The sequence below is a fragment of the Benincasa hispida genome, chromosome 4 (genome assembly GCF_009727055.1).
Source record: "Benincasa hispida cultivar B227 chromosome 4, ASM972705v1, whole genome shotgun sequence".
Classification (NCBI taxonomy): domain Eukaryota; kingdom Viridiplantae; phylum Streptophyta; class Magnoliopsida; order Cucurbitales; family Cucurbitaceae; genus Benincasa; species Benincasa hispida.
Window position 1 is genome coordinate 63447843 of NC_052352.1, and position 16540 is coordinate 63464382.

The 16540-nt window shown below is 32.7% G+C and overlaps 2 protein-coding genes across 3 annotated transcripts; both read right to left on the minus strand.

The window, feature by feature from the left end:
* Nucleotides 1–306: 306 nt before the first annotated feature.
* Nucleotides 307–5456, minus strand: LOC120076097 (DNA replication complex GINS protein PSF3-like). 2 transcript variants are annotated; one of them, XM_039029874.1, is made up of 7 exons: nt 4894–5456; nt 2707–2803; nt 2558–2626; nt 2377–2477; nt 1491–1583; nt 658–797; nt 307–562 (listed from the first exon to the last, which is right to left on the minus strand). In XM_039029874.1, the coding sequence occupies exons 2-7, from the start codon at nt 2761–2763 to the stop codon at nt 453–455; spliced, it is 570 nt and encodes a 189-aa protein (XP_038885802.1). In that variant the 5' UTR covers nt 2764–2803; nt 4894–5456; the 3' UTR covers nt 307–452. The 2 variants fall into 2 exon arrangements, with proteins under 2 accessions (XP_038885802.1, XP_038885801.1); XM_039029873.1 differs by having other exon boundaries at nt 2707–2792; nt 4894–5454.
* A 917-nt stretch (nt 5457–6373) lies between these two features.
* On the minus strand, nt 6374–12010 carry LOC120075055 (putative ABC1 protein At2g40090). The gene is given in 17 exon segments (XM_039028210.1): nt 6374–6980; nt 7513–7626; nt 7914–7931; nt 7934–7992; nt 7995–8094; nt 8201–8211; nt 8214–8291; nt 8436–8462; nt 8465–8507; nt 8509–8547; nt 8966–9184; nt 10215–10251; nt 10467–10567; nt 10670–10765; nt 11003–11128; nt 11218–11372; nt 11762–12010. Coding segments are annotated over 17 exon segments (1608 nt in total). The 5' UTR covers nt 11946–12010; the 3' UTR covers nt 6374–6779.
* Nucleotides 12011–16540: the final 4530 nt, after the last annotated feature.

The following is a 16540-nucleotide window of genomic DNA, read 5'->3' on the forward strand; positions in this document are numbered from 1 at the left end:
TTCATTTTTACTTTATTTTTAAATGATCAAAATGACCACTTTTTGAAAGTTTAGGAACTAAGATGAACAAAAAGTTAAAAATACGAAGACCAAAATTAACATTTTAAAAGTATATAAACCAAAATATACGTGAACCACAGTCAAAAGTACAAGAACCAAAATAATATTTAAATCTATTTAAATTATATATTATTTATAAATTAAACTTTTTAATCCATAAAATTTAAGTTTAATTATAATAAGAAAATGGAAGAAAGATAAAAAAGAATAGTTAACAGAATAAAATAAAATAAAAATTATTGTCATTTGATTAAAAAAAACTAAGCATTGAAATTACAATCGTGAAGGATTTATAAGCAAATTATGAATAAATAACTACTTTTCCAGGAAGGGGCATGCAGACTTGTAAGATATTTGATATAGAATAAATAAATTTAAGATCAAATTAATGCCTACTCAGATGACTTCCTCTTCCTGCTTAGAAAGGATGCTTTCTGGAATCTAGGCCCACCCATTCTCCATTTCTTGAAGGCTGTCATAGAGGATTGAGCTGCTTCATACACTGCACAAAATGGATTATATTGAAGTGAGTTTGAAGAGAAGCACAAAACATGGAAACAAGAGACACCCAAAAAAAACATCCAACAAATATCTCACTTTTGGTTTCTTCATTTGACAGAAGTGTCAAATATTTAGAACTTGCAGCAAATACTGCAGTGTGAGCCTTGGTAAGAACTTCCTTGTACCTACTCTTGAACGTCGATAAAAGCCATGAACCAATTGTTCTATCCCCAACCCTGATTGATGAAGTTTGTGAAGAGAAGTTAGAATAATCTTCTTTTAAGCCAACGCGAGAATAACTCAACTTTAATTGACTAATAACATGTGGAAGAAAAACGAGAAATATATTCAATCTATCACAGCAATTTGGAAGAGCAGACCCAACAATCCTCATATGTAGTCCAAGGCAACAAGCACTTTTTACAAGATGGTCAGTTTAAAACCTTTGTGCGCATTTATCAATCTACATCTACAATGGAATGAAATTGAGATTGATATTCATTAAGAGGCAAAAATTGTGATGACAACATGCTAGCCAGATTATTATCAAGCCTAAATGCCTTAGTCCTTAGTAGGATGTCCAAACGGCATGCTTAGTTTACAAGTTTAAATAGATCATTTCATTAATCATTTAGACGACAGTAAACAAGTAGTCCTATGGCTAGATAACCTAAATGTTATGTTTAAAAAAGGATATGTTAAATGTCACGCGTTCAGAAGGCTACTTCTGTCAAAGGTGAAAACAAGTCATGCTTATTAGAGTACAAATGTATGTCAAATGGAAGGGCACTTAAACACTTCCAATTTCAAATGCACATAAGCATGACTTCATCTAAATTAGTGGGCAAAGCAGCAATATAAAATTTTCTTCTCATAAAAGAATTATGATAAATGATAAATCCCGACGAGTTGAATCTCAGGATACTTACAGAGGTGCAATCTTGCATCCAAATTCATAGAAGAATGGGCATCTAGATCGTAGATCCACAAATGCAGCATCAGCCTGAATTTCCAGTCGTGTTCTAGTAAGAGAACAAGCGCACTAGTCAACTACAAATTTCATCTTCTTTTTATATATAAGAATAAATGTCATCATCAAAGTCATACTGATTCCTTTACTCATGAAATTCTAATGCAGGAGGTTTCCACTAGTAATGAAGTCGTGAGTACATGAAAAAGTTGAGCCACAGAAAGATTCGGAAATGGGAAAACTACACCCAAAAAAAGAAGCTTTTCTTTGGTCATCAGCTTTTACGGAGCAAGTGCGAGCATTCTAAAGGAGATTCTATAAACTAAATCTCAAAAAGTTTGGAATACTACAATTTCATGGCCATGACAGATCATCAGGACAGTAACAAGGAGAAATGACTATTACTTTTGTTTTAATTAATGAAACTGGAAGGTAAGGCCATTACCATCATTTGTCTCCCATGTAAATGTAATTCAAGAGCATGCCACAAGAGTATTTATCAAAATAAAAGTAATAACACCATTAACTTTAAAATGACCTCATCAAATCTTACTAATTCCTGTACTCTTTGGACTTCGGTTCAGAAGTCTATGCTCATAAATAATTAGCAGATGAAAAAAAAAAAAAAAAGAAAAAGAAATAACATATCACACATAAATAATGAAACAATCACAAAATTAGAGGAAAAGTAATAAAAACCAACGTCTTTGCAGGTCAGCTAATAGGGAGTAAGTGGGGACATTGTAAATAAAACCCGCTTTCTCCTAAGCTCCCCGAAAATCTAGTACACCACAAGTTTACTGAAATTATTGGTTGTAGAGCTTGAATGTAATAGCTATCGCTACCTTTGGTTAAAACAGGAAGGCAAGGCCATAACCGCCACTTGTCTAAGATGCAGCTCTTGTGCAAGCCAGAAGGGTAGCTCTACTTTGGATCCAGATTCAACCTGAAATTACACCAAATAAGAAAACATAAGTTTGTTATTCAGCATCCAAGACATATCTCCTACTAATCTCTGGAACTCACAGAATCTGTTTCAGAACTGGGATCAATTCCAACTCCATTAACTGCCTTTTGGAACACAACTGAGACAAGCTGTCAAGGGGGCACACAAAGACTCAATATTGAGATTGCAAGTTCATAAACCTTATCAGGTAAAAGGAAAAGATATTGACCTCTTCCTCTGCCAGAATGTCATCAAGATCATAATAACTCGTCATTTCTGAGGGCATTCAACACGTTACTCCAATGTTCAATACCTCTGCAAGAGATCTACTCAAATTTCCAAATTGATATATTTTAAACTGTCACCATTTACTTTTACGGTAAATATTTAGTTGGAACTGCCAGAAATGTAATGGCAGTGAACCATCAAACTATTGAGGAAATCCAAGAATGTTTTCTCTGAAAAAATAAAATAAAATAAAATAAAAATTAAAAAAAACTAAAAATAAATTAGGATCCTATTTGATAACCATTTGATTTTTAAAAATCAAGCTCATGAATACTACTTCCACATATAAGTTCCTTTGTTTTGTTATCAACTTTCTACAAATGTTTCAAAATCCATGTCAAGTTTTGAAAAAAAAAAAATGTAGTTCATAAAAACTTGTTGTGTCTTTGGAATTTTACTAAGAATGCAAATGTTACCTTAAGAAAGAGACCCATTCTAAAAAATTGTGAGAAAAGAAACACAAATTTCAAAAACCAAATGGTAAGGGTGTAACATATTGTATTTTCCAATACATCTATCATAACAACTCACACCATTCAGCAAAGAAATTCATTATTAACGATTTCTAAGATAAACTATCAGATCCTAACATTTAAAAATAATTAAATAATTTTTTAAAAAAATCTTACAATGCCTTGTGCCAACTACCAGAACACAGAACACCAAATTTCACTTCTTTTAGAACTAAAAACTAATCCTTCATATGAAAATTTGGGAAAAGCATAAATGAGTACAAAAATATTCAATAAGCAATTCCCATGTCAAATTTTGAAATTCATTTTCATTCGAGACATTTGAAAACCAAAGAAAAAAATCCTTGTAAAAGTTCCCGTTAAAAATTTTGTTACAAACAGTGCTTTCAAAGCGAAAGTCTTTCAATTAAATAAGCTTTCATAAACCAAACATTTCAAACTTAAACTTTGAAAACCAAACGTTTCGCAACTAAAACTTCCAAAGAAACTTAAAAATTCTCAATAAAACAAAACATTAAAATAGACATTCAATGGAACAAGACTTTAAATTTAATAAATCAAAACTTGACAGAACTTTCAATCAATCAATACTTTATTTTGGAGAGCTTTTAATCAATCAATTGTTTCATTTAAAATAGTGGAAAGCATAATTGGAGTGGCTCCAAACAGATGTGGTCACCCGCCAGTAACACCAATCCTTCATTTATTCATCCATTCAATCAAATATGTCGATTAGAAATCGACTAGAGCATTCAATACGTGAATCTTCATTCCAAAGGAATGTCAAACCACTATAAAGTGTCTTCCTACAAATAAGTTTCAATCAAATCATTTAACATCAACTCCAAACTTGGCTGCTACAAAGTAAGCATACAATCCTAAAACAAAATTTGGCATATCCAGATAGCCCCGATCAAATATATCAAGAATATTTTCATAAACATTTTGAAACATAACATATAATTTCAAATAACAATTTCAATAAGGATTCATCAAACCAACCCTTCAAACTTTTCACTACTTTTCATACGTATCAAAACCAAAACAAAACATTTTTATTTCAAATTATCCAAAATGGCGAACATGCTTTCAACTAGCAAAACACTTTAAGGAAAACAAAATAATTTCAATGAATTTTAAATCATACAAAACATACTTTCAAACATTTTTCAAACCACAATAGTCAAAAGACTAAAAACATAATTAAACCAAAATGTATATTTTGGAAAGGATGTGTGGACTACTTACTTTGATCAACAACCTATCATTCTCAATCCAAAAATTCAATTCCTTGAAGAGACACCAACTTTCTAGAAGTCTAAACAATAAAGACAAGGCTTAGAGGCTAAAACTCAGTTCGAAAACTTCAATTGAAACTGAGAGAGTATCCCGGATACTCTTATGCAAAATCAACCGTTTCAAATTAGTCACAACAACAAAGAAAAAACTTCCACAGGTTAAAGACTCCAATATACTTTATAAAGTTCGAGAGGGTTCAAAGTGCATTAAGATTTATTGAACCTTAATCTAATATTTCGAAATTGAGCGCCCGCACCACAAAAGACTTATTAGAATTCCAAGGACTTATAATCTAATTCAAACACTTAAATCAAATTCGGAAGGAGATTAGAACAAATATACTCATTGAATCTTACCACAAGCGGCTCCAATCTTTGTTGGTTGGAGTGTCCAAACTTTGCAGATCGGAACCTTATGTACTGTGGGTACTTCGATTTGAGGCCAAACGAAGTGTGGGTCAATGCCGGAGTTCGACAAAAAGGAGAGAGAAACGCTGCTGCGAACTACTGGAACGCCGTCAATCGTTGCTGCACATTCGTCGGGTACTCGTGCCGCCGTGGGTCCCCGCCGGAAGAAAGATAATCACAGTAAACGACGCGTGAGCCACAAAACGCTGGAGGAAACCCGTCGTCGCGGGATGGTTCGTCGTCTCCGAAGGAGAATCTTGTCGAAAAAGGAGAAATCCTGCCGCTCGCGCGCGTCGCGTTGTTTTGGGTTTATTGCGCGGGAAATTTGATTGTTTCACCCAAAATTTTGGGCTCAAATGAAAATAGGGCCCGTTTCCAAAATTAAAGTTATATTCTTTTGCCGATGTCAGCAGCTGTAGAAAGTTATGCTTTTACCCTTATGTTGCGCGGTGGTCTGAGCAGTCACCGTCGCCGGAGAAAACAGTTATTTTAATTTTGGAGTGAAACTTGAACCTAAACTCAAAAGGGGTTGAAAGCCATATTTATCATTGGACTATCTCCTGGTATTGACACTATTTTATTATATATATATATATTATATATATAGAGCATCAAGTTGAAAGAATGACCCATTTATGTCAATACAAAATCCATTGGTGGGTATGAGATCTACACTTTTGATCTTGATTTTTCTATTAAATAATCAACATTTATTAATTAATTTTAAATAATTATAAAGTGAAATTTCAAAATTAATTTTACTAGGGATAAAAATTAGTAAAATTTAATTAATTATAATTCTTTTAAATCAATTAACAAATATTAATATTAAAGGTGGGGTATCTAGTTAAAAAATATGTTAAAATTGTTAATGTCAAAACTTATGACCATATTGAAATACAACTCAAATTTCAATGATAAAATTGTAACATTTTAAAGTTTATGGACTAAATTAAAATTAAACTCAAAACTTAAAAGTTAAGTATGTAATTTTAGAGAAAAATTATTTCAAATGGTAAAACTATTAAATTTTTTTATAAGATATAGCAAAATTTTAGAACTATTATCATAGTGTCTATCAGCATCTATCATTAATAGTTTTAAAATTTTATTAAATTTTATAAACATTTTGATTTATTTTTCTATATTTGAAAACAAACACTTTTTAGAACTTGATTAACTTAAGAATCAAATAGATACTAGATCCAAAATCTAGAAATAAAAAAAGGTATTTTTTTTCCGTTTCTCTCTCTTTTTAACCTCTTCAGTTCACTTTTTTTTTTTTTTTCCTGTGTTTCAAAACTCCTCCAACTCAATTATGCTGCAACAATGGATTAGTTAAAAACATATATTAAGCCTAAATAATACATGCAGCGTAACCCATTATAAAATAACTTTTATTTTTTTAGTATAATGAAGGTTGAAAAAATTGAACCACGGATATCGTTGAGCGGAGCTCTTTTAATTTTTCATTAATTTCAATAATATTGATACATTTATGATGTGATATATAAGTTACCATTGTAACTTACTCCAAATCCATAGTATACCCAAAAAAGAGATGCCTCTTACAACTGCACTCTATAGATAAAGTTGACTAACATCAATGAATACGTATACATGTTTTCTATCATTAAATTATGGGATTTTACAAAGCAATCTGTCCAGGAAATTCTATATTTCAACTCTTCGTCTGCACCGGTATAATCGATCCGTGTTCAAGAACCCAGCAAGAAAAGATCATGGTATTTGACCACGGAGAGAAAGAATGAAGAATCCTTAAAAAAGTCTCTCGATGAAAATGGTTCCTTATGTATTGATAAGCTTTCATAGTTTCACCAAAGTAAAGCTTTTTTGAGATGTAAAAGCCATAAAGCTAGCTGCAATGTGAAAAATCGAGCTTCCAACATTACTTCATCCAACCAGACATTTAACCAACATGCGAATGATTTATTTTCTGATAATTTTGCCTCGATAACTGCTTCAGAGGATACCTTCCCGATGATGAGGAATGTCTCCAGTGAAGATCCCTGCAACTGTAAACAAACCGGTTCAGTAATACACATTTTAGACTATCTGAATAGTTTTGACAATATTGCTAAAGCTAATAGCACATTAAGCACTAATTTAATTTATTCACAGTTACCAAGAGGTCAGGAAGCACCAAGTCAATTTAGAAAGAAGTCAAAACGAGCATAGTTCAACTGGCATATGAGAGTGTTGGTGACCACGGGATATGTGGTTCAAATCTTCCCACCCCTACCCCTATGGAATTAAAAATAACAATCTATAAAGAACAAAAAACAAATTTTATTCAGATAGTTGTCTCTCTCTCTCTCTCTAGTACTAATAACTGCTTGAACTAGCATAAACACCAGAAAATTGCAGGACCGGAACCTTTGTTTTTCGACCCTGGGATAAAAGAAATATATATGGCTTATCAGTAGAACTATGCTCAAGTTGGCCTGCATGGAACTTTCAAATTGCCCAAAATAAAATAAAGTTCTTAAAAAGGCTGCATAGAACTTTATAAAAGTAATTTTTTTTACAAAGAAGAAAGTATATTACCAGAGAATTGTTAACCGCCCTCAAACAATCATTTGTCTTCAGCATCAACAAAATTACACGTGGTAATTTCCTAAGGAGCTCTGAGATTTGGGGAAAATACTCTGAAGCATACATCTGAGAAGAAAGAAAGGTCGAACGCCGTCAGATAGCCATTTGAGAAGTCTACTAAAGTGACTGCAATCATTAAAACTTTCTTGAGGAGAGGAGAGCAAAGCTTGTGATAAGAATAAGTTACTTCATTTTAAGAGAGTTTTTCCAAACTTATAAGAATAATGATTGTCACCAAATAAGTAAAATAGTGTTTCAGGATGGGTTATAACACTGTGTAAGAGCATATAAGAATTCCCTTTATTATCATTATTATTTGTTGGGGGCGGTATGTACCATCTAAGAGAAACTACCTGTAATTCTGAACGTTCATTGATCCAGTTCCTTGAATGACTAAATGGTCAACTGCTGGGTCAATGACTCGCTTCCAAGTTTCATAGTAAGAATTCCAGCAAACAATGCATAAAGAAATCTTCCCAGCACCAATTTCTTACTGTTTTCCTTTATTGCTTCAGCATCAGAAAATATTAAAGCCTAACAGTAAGGGAAAGAAATAACATCAGATGGCAAGTGAAGACAGAGACATGCTAGCAACAAGAATACATTGAGATGACACTTCAATGAATTAAGAAGGAAATACCTTCCAAAGGCAGCATAGTTAAATCTTATGTTGAAGTCAAGATCTTTATACAGCCCATGGTCCAAAAGTACCAACTGTGGCTTCCTCTTGCCTGTGTGCCGACAGAACAAGAATTCACAAATCAACATTAACATTTTTTTATCTCATAAAGAACAGGCAAGGCTACAGATTGATATCTCAAGAAGTTATCTATAGGTTTTTTAACAAATAAATCGATCATTTAGTAAGAGCTCACCAAAGATGCTCCTTCTATTAGATGGTAAGGACGGACAAGCAAGTTTGCAGCATGAGGGTCACAGTGCACAAAATCCATGCTTATATATCATCTCAGCAAATACACGACTAACCTGGATAATAAGTTCGAGGTAATTTTATCAGTAAGTGACGTAAAACTCATATCATTGATTCATAATAAGGTCAAGCAAGCATTTAAAAAGATTTTAAAATAACATCTCAATGAATGGTTTGAATTCCCAAACCTATAAAACATCTTCTAGCTAGTCAGATACTACTGTAAATAAATAAATAAAGTACATCCCCACTCTAATTCAAATTCCATATCCAGATAGTAGATAAAATTTCGCACGGTTATGTTTAAAATACTTGAGCTGCAATATGTTTAAATACATGCAGTTTACAAACCACGTAAGCATATAGGACTATCAAGTGGGTAAAGAAAGGAACACTCAATGAACGAAGACAAAATATAAATAATGCTCATAAATAAACCTAATTTTCTTGAATAAACGAAATGTGTGGTCTTACTAATTTTGCAACTTCTGATGGTTGAACCCCAAGCTTCTGAATGGCCTTAACATCATTTATTTGAGCACCATCCATAAACTCCATGGTCAATAACTTTGAGGTACTTAAGTTCCAATATACCTTTGGAGCATACACATAGTTCGCAATATGAGGAGACAACTTCCGAAAATTATCCGAACATTTCTCACTGTTCTTGGCCTCGTTTAAGAAATCAAGTTCCTGAGGATGAGATAAAATTGTGTCAATAATGGTACTAACATAGATGGAAAGTAAAAGAGGAGGACCAAAAATATGGAGCAAATTCCAAATTCATAGGTTATACCTGCTATTCATGGAAGATTATTAAATAAAATTTTCAATCTAGTTTCATACATCAAAGTCCAAACTAAAATATGGGGGAGTCACCGGGCATATGAATTAGTTGTCTAACAAAGAGAATTTAATTCCAGTATCACAAAATTTTACCCAAGGAAAACTCACTGATGCTGTGCCAATGCAAAACAGTGACTGAAATATCAAATTTAGGACAGAACCCCTCATTTTCTAACCAAAGTAATTTGTGTTTGTTCAAAACAATTCCAATATTCTCATAGAATCTCTGATATTCTGATATAAAATAGAAGATCACCATGAACAGAAAGCTTACAAGTGGAATAGAAAGGGGGGAAAATCCAGTTAAGTTCCTAACCTTAAAAATAACCTTAATAACATGAGCATTGAGGAGAGGAATATTGGATTCAATGTTGTGCAAAACAGAAAAGGCATATAATTCATATTATTTTAAGCCCAGCAAATTTGCCTATCAGAGATCAGTTTATGAAAGAACTTGGGAAAACACGTTGAATAAGATCTCAAGGGTTCTCAAGAATACATCTTCAGAAGGAAATCTAACTGATTTAGAATGAGAAGACTAACATGCGAACCTAGCAAACCTAGCATTAAAGCATAATGGTAAGAGCCATCTGGAACAATCAAATTTTCAGGGGCTTAAATTCATGATCAGAAGCTAGCAAATAGGACATTGAAAATCCCATAGTTTCTTAAGTATAAATTTAACTATTGTAAAGTCAGCAATTAAACAACTTGGGGAAAAAAGGAGGAAAGTTCATCGACATCCATGTAAAAACTGAAGAATCGTGAGAGAGAATTTCTCATGACATAAAAAAGGTACATATAGTCAAAGCAAAAGGAGTGTAGGAGAAGGGGCATACAACTGAAAGGAGTGTAGGAGACAAAGAGGAAAACCTACCTTTGGCAAACTTTCACTAACCTCATCAACCAACCACCTAAATCAAAACAAAAAAACATTCTTCATCATAAGAGATCATATATCACCAAAAGTCTCTGGAAAAATATTATTGTTGCAGAACATTTTTCAAGATAAAGCAGAACTTTTCTTCATTCAGAGTATATAGATGCATGATTTATATGCATTTTATATGGACAGAATGCATTCATCTACAAACCCTTAACAAGGTCATAAGATGTTCTAGAACATTACCTATAATCAACAGAAGGAAAAAGTCGATATAGGGTGTTCACAATTAATGCAACACTAGCATGATCTGCAGCTGCAGTATCAGTCATATGAGTGTGCTGCACCTGAATATAAAGGGACCATAGGTAAACAAAATTGACTCTCAAAAGTCAAATCAATACAAATACATGTGAATTCAAGTTCAAATTTATTGAATACAACAAGACCTTCACAGCAACTTTTTGCCCATCATGGGTACGAGCAACATGCACTTGTGCAAGGGAAGCACTGGCTATTGGATCGGGATTAAATTCAGAAAAGATCTGCACATGAGAAGGCTTACTTCATGAGACAAATGCCGTTTATAATAAAATAAAGGTGTTAAGTCAATAGCAATGAGATTATACGAAACAGGATTCAAAAAACAGAAGTGCCAACTCATATGTAACAGTAACACAATCAAGATAACCAGCTTCTGTCAGATTGCAAAAGTAATCTCCATTCAACAGAATGAATGCATAATCTGATTATATGAAACAGGTTTAGCCAAGTAAATATACCTTATCCGGTGTCATGCCAAGCTCTCTCTTGAACACTTCACACACTTGATTGTACGGGGATACCGGACATTTGTTCAACATATATTCTCTCATTATCTGGACATATTCTTGGGGCACCAAATACTCCTGCATGAGAAACGAGGTTAGGTAAATTAAGGATTGCAGGCCCATCTTCTTTTTCATCACATGCTTAGAGATGTGGATAGAAGGCGTACCAACTGACCAATATGTTGACCAAGCTTGATATATATTCCTCCATTTTTGAAGCATAATTCTTGAATTCTACGGGCAGATCTAAGGTGAACTTCATGCTTAACTTTTTCCCTCTCATTACTCCCTTCGGGCAATCTCCACAGTGAATATTCGTAATCTAGAAAGAGAAGAGTGATGCCGGTTCAAAAAAACAGATTCAGGGATCTGATCATTCGTATAAATCCAAATTTTACGTCTCCGAACATATTGGAATTCAACCCTTGAACAAACTACTCAAATCTCACGAAGTCAATGCCAATAATTGACAGAAATGCTCATGCCAGCACAAATAGACAAGCATAAAAAGCTTAATTCCTATACCGGCTTACCAAAACCAGCAATTATTTATAGCAGTTAGCATACAATTAAACCTCAAAGTTCAATTTGGAAAGAAAAACTTAAAACCAGTTGCGCTAGCCAAGCAATCAATTCCACCGAAGCTTTAGCTCCCAGTAAAGCAAATGAAATACCAAAATTACGAGCAAATGGAAACGTGCGAATGCATACCAACGGCAATTGTAGCGACTGCAAATGAAAGGCGAACGAGGCGGAGCGGAACGGTGGTGCAGAGCTTAAGAGTCATAGAGGGGTCGTCAGAGGTGGCTATGGAGGCCGCTGCGGCACCACCGCCTATGGCGGTGGCTGCCATCGCGACCTTAGCTCCGGCGCGCCACAGAGACCTCGCGACCATACTTCAACGGAACGCCCTCTGTTTGGGCGAAGGAATGAAATTCGGTAATTCACTGTTGCCTTCAATCCTAATTTTAGGTAGCCAAATTTATACTGTACCTAATTTTACGGCATTTTAAAAATATATTATTTATAAAACTATAATGGATAATCTACCGTAAATGTCGAAGTAACAATTTATCCCTAAAATGTCTTTAAAAAAAAATTGTCCCTATTATGAATATTATAACAATAAATAGATGTCCATTAGTTAGTGTCCCAAAAGCTATTGTCATTTTTTATATTGTCAATGTGCCTTGTAATTATTTAAGTTTGGTGTCTATGTAAGTCTACATCTTACTTGTTACTTTACTATAAATAGTGGTATTTTGTAGATCTTAAAATACACATATTGGGCAAATTTCATGCAAATTAGAGAAAGCGGAGAAATTTGAGATTTTTTGCATTTCTTATTTTCTTATTTTGTTTTGTTTTATTTATTTTAATATTATATTATATTTTATTACCATCCATGTTCTCATTGTACTCCTCAAATTCACCACACGTTATCAGCACGAGCTCCTGTCGTTTTTCCCGCTAAAAGTAGGTCCTATAGGTAGGTCGATTTTTTTCTCTTCGTTATAATTAATAAATTTAATGTTATTTTGTATATTCAATATCTATTAAATTTCTAACATAAGAACAATATTTTATAATAGTGCTGTCATGACAAATTTCACAAAATTAGAATTTTTCGCCCTTGATATTAACGGCAATAATTATTTGTCATGGGTACTTGATGCTGAAATCCACTTGGATACGATGAATCTTGGGGTGACTATTAAAGAAATAAATGCGACATCCGACAAAACAAAAGCTATGAGGGATTGAAAATGGAGTATCTTATAATAAAAGATCTTCGTATCTTGTGAAAAAAATTTGAAAGAAAGATATGATCATAAAAAAAACAATTATTCTTCCTAAAGCTCATTATGAGTGGATGCAATTTAAGCTACAAGATTTCAAATCAGTAAATGATACAACTCTGCATTATTTAAGATCAGTTCAAAATTATTATTATGCGAAGAGAAAATTATTGATTCTTATATGTTAGAGAAGACATTTTCTGCATTTCATGTCTCGAATATGCTCCTATAGTAGCAATATCAAGAGAAATATTTTAAACAATATTCTAAATTAATTTCATGTCTTCTTGTGGCCGAACAAAATAACGAGTTATTGATGAAAAATCATGAATCTCGACCAACTGGAAGGACACTATTTCCTGAAGTGAATGTTGTGAATTTTAATAATAATCATGGTCAAGGTCATGGTCGCGGTCGAGGTTTTGACCGTGGCGGAGAAAGAAATAATTATTATTTTCATGGTGATTATTTTAATCATTTAAATTTCAAAAGAACCACACAAAATGATGATCATAAAGGAAAAGCTCCATAATATAAGAGTTTAAAAAATGTTGAAAATAAATGTTTCCGATGCGTAATGATTGGGCATTGGTCACGTACCTGTCGTACGTCAAAATATTTAGTTGACCACTATCAAGCCTCCCTGAAGGAAAAAGAGAAAAATGTGGAAACAAATTTTGCATGCCAGGATAATGATATATTTGACTCATCCCATATGACAAATTTGGATGTCACGAACTTATTTGAATCTCCTGAAGAGAAAATTGACGCATTTGATGGAACATTAAATGTTTCTTTTGATTTTGAGAATATTTAGACTTAATATTATTGTTTTCTTTTATCTATTTTCATGTTTTTTTTAGTAACTTTTGTATATTTTAACTATCATTTTTTTATTGTAATTATTTTCTTTTAATGAAGAAACGTGGATCATTTTCATATGTTGGATGTTTAAAAAATGAGCAAAGAAGATCTATGTCTGGCAGACAGTGCAACTACACATACAATACTTACAAGTAAAAAAAATATTTTTCCAAACTAACAACGTTGAAAGCAAAAGTCAATACGATATCAGGTTTTATAAACCCTCGATCGAAGGTTTTGGAAAAGCAAATATTATTTTGCCTAGAGAAACAAAATTTACAATTGATAATGCATTGTTCTCTAGTCAATCAAAGAGAAATCTTCTAAGTTTTAAAGATATACGTTGTAATGGTTATCATATTGAGACTAATAGTAAGAATAATGTGAAATATTTATATATCATATCCACTGTCTTAAATGAAAAACGTATATTGGAAGAGTTGTCTGCTTTATCTTATGGATTATATTATACTCATATACGAGTAATTGAAACATATGCAACAATGAGCCTGATGTTCATGAATCCAGACATATTTACAATTTGGCATGACCGATTGGGTCATCCAAGATCTATAATGATGAGAAGAATTATTGAGAATTCGAATGGACATCCATTGAAGAGTTAGAAGATTCTTCAATCTAATGAATTATCATGTGATGTTTGCTCTCACGGAAAATTGATAATTAGACCATCATCAGCTAAAGGGGGGACTGATCACCTGCATTTTTAGAACGAATTCATGGTGATGTATACAGACCTATTAACCCACTATGTGGACCATTTAGATATTTTATGGTATTAATAGATGCATCCAATAGATGGTCACAGGCGTGCTTATTATATCATCAAGTCAAAATCTTGCATTTGCAAGATTACTTGCTCAAATAATTAAGTTAAAAGCACAATTTTTTGATTATACAGTTAAGACCACTCGTCTTGATAATGCTGGTGAATTTACATCCCAAACTTTTGATAATTATTGTATGTCAATTGGGATAAGTGTTGAACATCTTGTAGCTCATGTTCATACACAAAATGGTTTAGCAGAATCATTTATAAAACGTTTGCAATTAATTGCAAGACCATTACTTATGAGAGCTAAGCTTCTTTCATCTGCATGGAGACATGCTATTTTGCATGCAGCGTCATTTGTACGCATTAGGCTAGTAGCTTATCATAAGTACTCGCCATTACAATTAGCTTATGGTCATGAGCCAAATATTTTTCATCTGAAAATTTTTGGGTGTGCAACACATGTTGGATATGATTCCCCATCAATTATTAAATATCTTGAACCCCTGACGGGTGATGTATTTATTGCACGATTTGTTGATTGTCATTTTAATGAGATAAAATTTCCAACATTAGAGGGAGGAATTAAGAAGTTGGAAAAAGAAATTACATGAAAAACATCGTTATTGTCTCATTTAGATCCCCATACAAATCAATGTGAACTTGAAGTTCAAAAAATAATTCATTTGCAAAATATAGCAAATCAATTACCAAATGCATTTATAAATGCAAAAAAAGGTAACTAAGTCACATATACTAGCTGCAAATGTTGCATAAAAAATTGATATCTCAACACAACAAGTTGTTGCTAATGAGTTTGGAACACGCTAGAAGCATGGTAGACCAATGGGTTTCAAAGATAAAAATTCTAAAAAACGAAAAATAATTAATAGTGAAAAAGCCTTGGTTGAGGATATATATACCCATGAAGAAATCCTCGATATGACTAGTTAGTAAGGTGAAATACCTAAAGATAATAATGAGATTTCAATAAACTATGTCATGACAGGAAAAAGATGGAATCAAACTAATGTAATTATTGACAACATTTTTGCGTATAATGTTGCTCTTGATATTATATCTAAAAATGAGAACCCTGAACCAAAATCTGTTAAAGAATGTCGACATAGAAAAGATTGGCTTCAGCGGAAAGAAGCAATCGAGGCAGAATTAAACTCACTTTCAAAACGTCAGGTTTTTGGACCAGTAGTCCGAACACTAAAAGGTGTTAACCTGTGGGATACAAATGTGTATTTATAAGGAAAATAAATGAAAATAATGAGGTCACAAAATATAAAGCAAGACTAGTTGCACAAGGTTTTTCACAAAGACCTGGTATTGATTTTGAGGAGACGTATTCTCCGATGTAGATGCAATTACATTAAGATATTTAATTGACTTGACTGTATATAAAAGTCTGGATATGCATCTTATGGATGTAGTCACATCATATTTATATGGATCTCTTGATAATGATATTTATAAGAGAATCCCAGAAGGATTTAAGGTACCTGAAACTTATACATCAAATTCCTAGGAATTGTATTCAATAAAGTTACAAAGATAACTAAATGATTGAAACAATCAGGACGGATGTGGTATAATCATCTGAGTAGATATTTATTGAAAGAATGATATCAAAATAATCCAATATGTCTGTGTATTTTTATAAAGAAATCACGATCAAGATTTGTTATTATAACTGTATATGTTGATGACTTGAATATAATTGGAACTCCTGAAGAGCTTTCAAAGGAAATAGAATATCTTAAGAAAGAATTTGAGATGAAAGATCTCAAAATAAAATTTTGCCTTGATTTGCAAATTGAGCATTTAGCAGATGAAATATTTATTCATCAGTCAACTTATACAGGAAAAATTTTGAAAAGATTTTATATGGACAAAGCACATCCATTAGATATTCCAATGGAAGTCCGTTCATTAGATATAAAGAAATATATATTTCGACCTCGAGAAGATAATGGAGAACTTTTTGGTTTGAAGTACCATATCTTAGTACTATTGGTGCACTTA

Excerpts from the sequence above, each read along its gene's own strand:
- LOC120076097 (XM_039029874.1), bottom strand. The coding sequence starts at position 2,763 with ATGCCCTCAGAAATGACGAGTTATTATGATCTTGATGACATTCTGGCA. Across the intron at positions 2,478-2,557 it reads CCAGTTCTGAAACAGATTCT|GTTGAATCTGGATCCAAAGT; the intron begins GTGAGTTCCAGA and ends GTGTAATTTCAG. Across the intron at positions 563-657 it reads GTCAAATGAAGAAACCAAAA|TGTATGAAGCAGCTCAATCC; the intron begins GTGAGATATTTG and ends CATTTTGTGCAG.